This window comes from Tiliqua scincoides, chromosome 7 (assembly GCF_035046505.1).
Source record: "Tiliqua scincoides isolate rTilSci1 chromosome 7, rTilSci1.hap2, whole genome shotgun sequence".
Taxonomy (NCBI): domain Eukaryota; kingdom Metazoa; phylum Chordata; class Lepidosauria; order Squamata; family Scincidae; genus Tiliqua; species Tiliqua scincoides.
Window position 1 is genome coordinate 58,119,229 of NC_089827.1, and position 8,436 is coordinate 58,127,664.

General features: G+C 42.9%; 1 protein-coding gene across 1 annotated transcript in view; it reads left to right on the plus strand.

Moving 5' to 3' along the window:
- XPNPEP3 (X-prolyl aminopeptidase 3) overlaps nucleotides 1-8,436 on the plus strand; it is a 33,081-nt gene extending 24,645 nt beyond the window's left edge. Inside the window, exons 7-10 of the mRNA XM_066633791.1 lie at nucleotides 1,584-1,669; nucleotides 2,495-2,675; nucleotides 4,869-4,989; nucleotides 6,809-8,436. Of these exons, the coding sequence (XP_066489888.1) occupies nucleotides 1,584-1,669; nucleotides 2,495-2,675; nucleotides 4,869-4,989; nucleotides 6,809-6,975 (555 nt within the window). The 3' untranslated portion in view covers nucleotides 6,976-8,436. The remainder of the gene's footprint in view (nucleotides 1-1,583; nucleotides 1,670-2,494; nucleotides 2,676-4,868; nucleotides 4,990-6,808) is intronic.

The window sequence follows — 8,436 nt, forward strand, 5'->3', positions numbered from 1 at the left end:
GATACTGTACAAGAGGTGGAATCTATAAAGAATTTTGCTTATTTTTTATGTCAGTGTGTGGAGACAGTTTTACATTTTTTATTTATAGTATGTATGCCCTGCCTTTCAGCCAAGGTTGCCTCTTTGTACCTAAGAACAGTAATCATTCAATTTAAAGCACTAAACCAATGCACAAAGCATATGAGAAAAGAATTAAGCAAGTGGCAAATAAAAGGCTAAACAGTCTGGTTCTCACTGTGTCCCCAAGGGGTTGGAAAGAAATTCAAAATATATAACCCATGGTATCTCAAGCTCTCACCTGAATTCAGTGCCTGTCCATCTCTCTCCAGCCCTTTCATCTCACCAGAAAGTTGTCAACAGAGTTGGCTTGTCCCTCAGTAGAAGGCATGTGGGCTGCATGCCTTCATCCTCACTCAGGCTTCAAAAGAACATCTCCTTTGGGACAACCCACTGGCATTGCCCATGGAGAGAATACGCAACCAGAAATAGACCCAGGAGCATCAGGTGTTTGTGTCCCACAAGGTAGAGCTTCCCTCACCTGAAATGAGATGTAATTGGCTCCCAGTTTTGTTCTTCTCAGCAGCAGTAAAAGGAAGGCAGTGCAGGTATAGCAACTCTCAGATTCCCCCACCCAGTCTTCCTGGGGTTCCAGCTGCTACTGTTAGCTCTCTCAAGGAACTCGGGGTTTTATCAAGACAAAAATATTAATCAGAAGAGCATCAACATCCTACTAAGAGAACATTTCTCTGTTCTGAATGTGTGCTACCTGAAAACAATGTAAGGAAGTGGTCACAATGAATAATACATGTACTGTACAAAATAAGAAAGGTGATGTCTTCTACTGAAACAACTTCATCTGATGGAACTTTCCAATCCCACAAAACTCTTCATCTGGCGAAGCAGAAAGAACGGACAAAGAACAGAAAGAAGACAGTATCTAATGCGTTGGTTTTAGAGCATTGCCTGAGTGCAAAACATTTTTCATTCAAAAGTATAATTCATTTGCCAGTAGGGGTTAACTGGCTGCTGTTCGATCCATGGGTCATTACAACAAGCTGCAGTTGGTCAGGTACAATTTCATTTAATAAATAAATCTGTAAATTTTGTATATCTTACTACCTGGAGCCAGCAAGGCAACAAATGTTAAATGTCTTGGCATGGGGGATGGAATGGGGTTTGTTTGAAAGGGCAAGGCCAGAGCTGGAAACACTGGGAAATTCCCTATACCAGCCATTTTCAACGTTTTTCATCTCAGGGCACATTGACAGGTTGCTAAAATTGTTAAGGCACACCACCAACTTTTTGATAATTGACAAGGCACACCATGCTGCTGGTGGGGGGCTAACATACCCCAATGGCTTTATTAATAAATGACTCTCCCCCAAATTCCCGTGGCACACCTGCAGACCATTTACAGCACACCAATGTGCCACAGCACACTGGTTGAAAATCGCTGCCCTAGCCTGCTGCCCAGTGAGAAAGCATGACTAGCCTGTGTCCCTTACTAGGCATAAGTTTCAGCTAGGAAAAAAATGTTGTATTCTGCATTGAGGACCAAGGAATTGCTTTTTCTTATGCTCCAGGATGGAGAAATGGTTCTACTGGATGGGGGATGTGAGTCATCCTGTTACGTAAGTGACATCACCCGCACTTGGCCCATCAATGGCAGGTAGGCTCTGTTCCCAGCAGGGAAAATAACATGCTATTTTTTTAAAGGAACAGTGAATATTGTTATATCTATGCTTATCTGTATTTGTGGGTGCAGAAGAGCCAGATACAGTTTCAATAAATAAATTGTGGATTACTTACTTTCATGGTTTCCCCCAATGTGGCTGTTTCACCCTTGTCATTTCCTAATTTCACTGTGCTTCAAAGACTCTCCTCCCTCATTTAATATATCCTGGCTCCCCAAGTTATAAATGTCTGTGTTACGGAGAGCTGCTTTGGTGCTTTTGCACAGGTGCAGTACATCTTTAATGGTGTTTTCATGCAGGCACGATAGTGCTGGGCCAGCAAGAGCTGGATGTTTCAAGCTGGATGTCCACAACTGGAACTAGTTCTGTTGTGAAATCAAACTAGTACATACGTAGGGGACTTAGTATAGAAGCAACAAAAGTGATGACTAGAGGTGCTCATTTCCAGTAAGATAAGATTACAGCCTCTTACTGAACACAATGGGCTTACTTCTGAGTAAAATAACACCATTTTCAAACATCTCTATGACTCTTAAGAACCGTGGTAAAGTGGAGCCATGCCACACATTCAGAAATATTCCACAGTTCTGTTCCACTGCAGAATACAGATGGAAGTCTTTCTTGATTGACCCCCCCCCCGCCCCCAAGTCAGAAGCTCTCTCCTTGCAGAAAGGTAACATTTCAGGGAACAGGCTTTAGTTATACTGACCCAGTTTATGGCATCTTCATACGTTCAATTGGTGACTTTTTTCCTGTTTAAACTCCACTGGAGGTGACTTGCACCCGCCTCTCATTCTCAGGTTCACGAGACCCCAGGCAGAGCTGTATCAGGCTGTACTGGAAATACAGAAGGCCTGTCTGAGGCTCTGTTCTCCAGGCGTGAGCCTCGAGAACATCTACAGTCTCATGCTGACCCTTATTGGACAGAAGCTGAAAGATTTGGGGATTCTAAACAGCTCCTCTGAGAACCATCTTTTCAAGGTACCTGGCTTCTTTACATCACTCCAAACTGTTTTTCTCCAACAAAGAAAATAAGCAGACCAAACAAACAGGCATTTCACTGCATAGGCCATTACAGCACTGACATGCCAGCTTCTGACAGGCTTCGTCTCTAGAGGTTGCCCATCCGATGTGTTCAGTCAATTAGCCACGGGCTGGTGGTAGTGCCTCTTTCACCCAGCAGATGGCAGGCCATTGAGATTACTCAGTCATCCAGTTGTTTAATTCTTGACAAGCCTTAATTTAGTGAGATGGAGATGGGAGGCGGGACTGTTCTAACTTGCCTGTGAGATCATTAAACTGAATTGCCAGACTGGCAGAAGAAAAATGTCTCCTTTTGAGGTGGTGGTGAGAGTTATGGGATATCTTTGGGGGGGGGGGGAAGGGGAGCGATCTTGTTTGTGTGAAAAGTCAGAAACTGACTGTTCTGTAAGTGTCATTAGCAAATGACTCACTTTGATTCTGCTGTGCTGTGCAATGCTGCACCCAACAGGTGTGTTTTTCTAGCTTTGCTCTTTGATGGACATGAGCAAGGGCAGATAATACTGTGTTTCAGCATACGTTATTCCCATCTTGTTATTGACAGTCCCTGAAGTGGTGAGGGGAATAAGACAGGCACCACTGTAGCATGCTTTAAAATAATAATAATAAAAATATAATAATGGTATATTGTAGAGTTAAATTTTTTGTCCATCATGGGGCAAAAGATATTGAAACTAAAGGATGAATGAGGTGATCCTGCAGGTTAAATCTGGCCAAGCGGTCAGTTACAACTGGAGACAAGTCAATGGAGATAATATCATGTGAGGAGAGCATCAAATTCTGTTTTAATTGGCAAGTACAGGTCAGGATAAATTTTTCACCAAGTAAGGTATGGAACTGAGACTTTTTCTGCTTGGGGTTCCTGTTTTTTAAGTTATTTATCTGAGATCACTCCATGTGGAGAGTGGGCCTGGACTTTTCCTTATGCTAGTCTCTTGAACTTCTAGTTTAGAACATGGTGGCGGTTCCCTTATCACATGTCTACAGAGGGTGTGTAACTCATGCTTCCATGAAAAAGATGCTTTCATCTGTTTTATTTTAAACATGCTGCCTGAATTTCAGTGAAGGACCCCCCCCCTTTCTTTAAATATGAGAGATGAATAAGTCTCTCCCACCAACCATTCCTCCGTCAGTGTTCATAGCTGCAGAAATAAACCTGTTATATGTTACGGAAGTGTATGCTGAGGCTCATAAATGATAAGGTAAATGGGAGCAAAAATGCAATATATTTTTTTCTCATGATTTCCTGCTCTTCTCCCTTGAGGCTTTGAATAATGAGCAATAACACCATCTGACTAGAAAACCTACACTATGCATGTCTACTCAGAAGTAAGCCTCATTAAGTTCTATAGACCTTGCTCCCAGTGTGTATAGGATTGCAGCCTTACAGCCTAATCCTATTGGGCACTTCCTCTGATGGAATGAGTGTTCTGCCATGTATGTCTTATGGCAGACACAGAAGGGCCTCCAGCAGCGACTAAAGCCATGCGCTGCTGGAGTGCCACCAGGGAGGCTGCAGCTGCCTTGCTCACAGAGATGGCTCCAGACAAACTCACTGACTCAGTTTAGTCGGTGGGAGAATGCATGACGGGACAGGATGGAGAAGGGGCAGATGAGTCCGGGAACGGGATAGGTTCGGTGGCAGTGGCGCCACCAAATCCAAACCCTCTTCCTGGACCTGATCCTGCAGCCCAGATCCACATGGACCTGTGGAAGCAATTTTGCTGATGCAGGTCCAAGTAGACCCTGCCACACCACAGAGGCTTACCCTGGGGTAAGGGAACAAACGTTGCCTTACTGAGATGCAGTGCAAGGCAATTTGATGCAGCTACATCGGTGGGGTGGGGGTGGGGGTGGGGGTGGGAGAACATAAGACTGAGTTACTGATTGGAAGTTCACTGATGTCACTAAATTTTTCTTTAGTGAGGGTGACCATAACTGAACTCTTCATAAGGTACAATCAAGCATGGAGTCTGCGCAAAGTGTGCTACTTGTTTGTTAGCAAGAACAAGTTATTTGTTGCATTCTTCCCTTTCAACATACAATTCCAAGATCAAACTCAGAGCTGAAAGAGTTTTCTGTCCTGCAGTTCTCCACACAGTGGTTTACTAATGATTGTTTGCTGCCTCCTAGGCTGTTCGGAAATATTGCCCACATCATGTAGGACATTATTTGGGAATGGATGTACATGACACACCTGATATATCCCGATCAATCCCCCTCCAGCCAGGCATGGTGATCACCATCGAGCCAGGTAAAAGGACACATCAGCAATGCTAGAATTCTGAGTATATGTTTATTATTGGGGCTTTGCATGTTCCTTGCATTCATGCAGTTGTCATATGTGGTCTCTTTTTTTCCAGTTGCCATTCTCAGAATCTCAGCTTTTTGTGTTTTGAAAACATATTTCTAGACTTTATGGGTACAGCAAAAAGCTAGAAAATATGTAGACAACGTCCAGTAAAACCAAGACAATAGCTTGAGAGCTGAGCAAATCTTCAATGGTTAGAGGCAGGGGCTCCAGTAATACCATGTTTTTTCTAACCAAAGTACTTTTGTCATCCTTACAATGCTGTGAGGTAGGGCTGGTGAGTTCATGAAAATCTCAAAGGAAGAAGATTCTACAGGCCATGTCATGTAGACCTGCTCAGATATATTTTATTCTACATGAACTAAACCCTAGATCTACTTACTGAACAACCCTCAAAAAAGGAAGTGTGTATATTAGGATCTGGATGGAAGCCTCCCAGTGGCTGTAGTGACTATCAGTCGTCAAAGCAGCCTTACTTTGAGGATCCCTCTTCCTTCTTTGCTCTGAGCACTTGCTCTGCTACTGTTGTTTTGAATTTACTCTCCCAACTGTGCAGCACCTTGCTGATTCCTAAAAAGAACAAGGAAATTCCTGTCGTGGCTCAATATCATGCCATCTCCCTCTCCCCCCCCCCAAAAAAAAACACCCAGTGACATGCTGCAGTTCTTGATCAAAGTGTGAGTCAAGGTGAGAGATAGAAGAAGGGACTAAAAGCACAGCCGCCTATAGCTCTCCGAAGTACAAGTAGCTCCTACAGACAATGCAAGTTTTCTTTACTTGTTTTGTTAAAAGACAAATATATTAATTGGAAGTAAGTGCTTGAACATCAGTGGCGACCCTGGGTGATGTCACACCCAGGATCACAACCTTAGAGTGTGCTCCCCTCTTGCTTACCTGGGTGCTACAGAGCCTCATGTGGCATCCCAGAGCTCTCAGAAAGCTTTCTGAGCCTCCGACGGGCCCTTAAGCAGTACTTCTGGAAAACTGGAGTACTGTTGAAAGGCCCCTCCAGAGGCTCAGATGGCTTTCTGGCTGCTCTGAGACACCGTAGGATGTCTCGCACCTGGCACCATGTGGCCCCTTGGTTCTAATGCCAGGGAAGCCACCGCTGAACATCTTTCTTCCTGTATCTCTAAATCTGGTCATTACTGAATGTGCTGAGTAATTACTCTCCTCTTCAGCCTTCCCAGAGACAAGTCCCAGGCAGCTTGTCTCCCAAGCTGTTCCCTCTCTGGCCTGCAGGTCTGCCGGCCTTAAATACGTCAGCATAGGGAACAGACTTCTACTTTGGCCTGTTGGCCTATTTGGCCCATTGGTCTATCTAGTTCAGCATTGTCAGTTTCCCCTACCTCACAGGGAGATCCCACAAGACACCTGAGCTTTTGGGGTTGGGCACACCAATACCAGCACCATGGCAACAATACCACATCACACAGCTCAGTTAGCAGGAAGCTCCTTCATTAGTGGTAATGCAGCCAAGGACTCCTGGAGCTGGTGGCCCCTCTGCCTCAGAGGATTAGCCTAGGCTGAGAGGGGACCCTGCAGCAGTGGTCCCCCCCATAACTAAGAAAGTCAGAGAGAATTAGACAGGTGGCTTCTTCGTCTCCAAAGATGTTCATTTTGAGAAGTTTTGCATGCCCTTGCAATAAATACAGTACAATTCCTTGGCCTTTCCCTTTATGTGACTTTCTAAACCATAATACAATCAACTTGCTGCAGAACCTGTCATCTAAGCCCTTGGATCACCTTCTTTTACATCTAGGTATCTATATCCCCGAGGATGATATGAATGCCCCTGAAAGATTCCGTGGCACTGGTGTTCGCATAGAGGATGATGTTGTAGTGACAGAGAATGCACCATTGATTCTGTCTGCAGACTGCCCAAAGGAGATCTATGACATTGAGCAAGTTTGTGGCTGCAGCCACTGAGCATTCTTCACTTCCTTTTATAGCTTGCTCAGGTACAGATCAGGAAAGTTGCTCTTTCAGATATAATGCAGTCTGCAGTATTGGGATGCCAACAATAATGGATCCAGTTGCTGTTGGAAGAACATTACGTGCAAGGAATTCAGTATATAATGATTTTAGGTAGCAAGAACTTGGTATTAAATTGGGGAAAATGTACTTCCAAGTTAGACGGGATTTTAGATCAATGTAAATGCTAAAGAAATCAAATGCAGAAATTAGATTTCCCACCCCACTATCTGGAGTAGTTTTACTCTTGTGCCTGTATTGTCATAATCTTGTTACATACAGCAGTATTTTGAACAGTGACCCAGTTGTTTCTTAGTTTCTCAGCTGAGAGGCAGAGCTAAGTTTCAATCTATCATGAAGATTGCTTTAATTTTATTTCAAGAGCAGAAACGAATTCTTTTGGTTGTTGTTTTTCCCTGCTTTTGCAAAAGGTGAAATGTACGTATTTTCAAAATATGAGTGCAAATGTTCCTGCTGATGTATGCTTTTTTGGAGTTTGAATAAGGTCACCTAATTCTGCATATGATTGAACTGTTAGGTCAGTAATAGGCAGACAAAGGTCACAGCTTGTGAGCTGGTTTGGTTGATGGACATGGAATCTCACTAGATTCAAGATCCTTGCCACTGGGCTTCAGTTGTTTTTCTTCCTTCTCCTCCTACAGTTTCAGCCTTGCAGCCTTCTTTCTCTTCAGCCTTCTCCTTCACTCTTCTAAGAGTCTTTGGGCAGAAGGCATAGACATATTGTATTTGGGTGCAGATTCTAAGTACATAATATATGCACCTTGTATTCACCGAAAACAGTTGCATGTGTCTTCCAATTGCTACTTGTCTGGATAATATATATGGAAATAGCAGCTAGGAAAGGATCAAGCTTATACTTTCATGTAGTTTTCTGGGAAATACAGCAATTTAAACAAGAATTTATCATTCTGAAGTGATGAAATGAATGTGTCTTTTTGAATGTTTATACCCAGTTTGTAAGTGTGAAGTGAGATGTGGCTCTTAGACAAATGTGTTATTTTTTGTGTTGAGGTTTAGAGTTCAAATCTGCCCTCTTCATGGAACAGCAACAGTTCTGCTCTGATTCTCTGGTAACATAATAAGTAGGAAAACAGGCTACTTGCTGCAAGCAGGCACCAATGCAAATTAAAGCCTGGAATTGTTTAGTTAGAAGGAAATTTTTTCGTCATAACACTTTTATACAGGAAGAAATGTTACAGAACAATCCAGCAACTAGACTTGGACTCTGAAGCACTTTTAGGATCTCTGAATGAGATGTATTGTATTTGTACAGGGTAATATTATATATATTTATATATAATATACAAAGATATTTTATTCTGCTAATACCAAAATGAATTCTGTATCAATAAAGGTGTCATTTTAAATTTAAAATAAAAACTACTTTGAAACTCA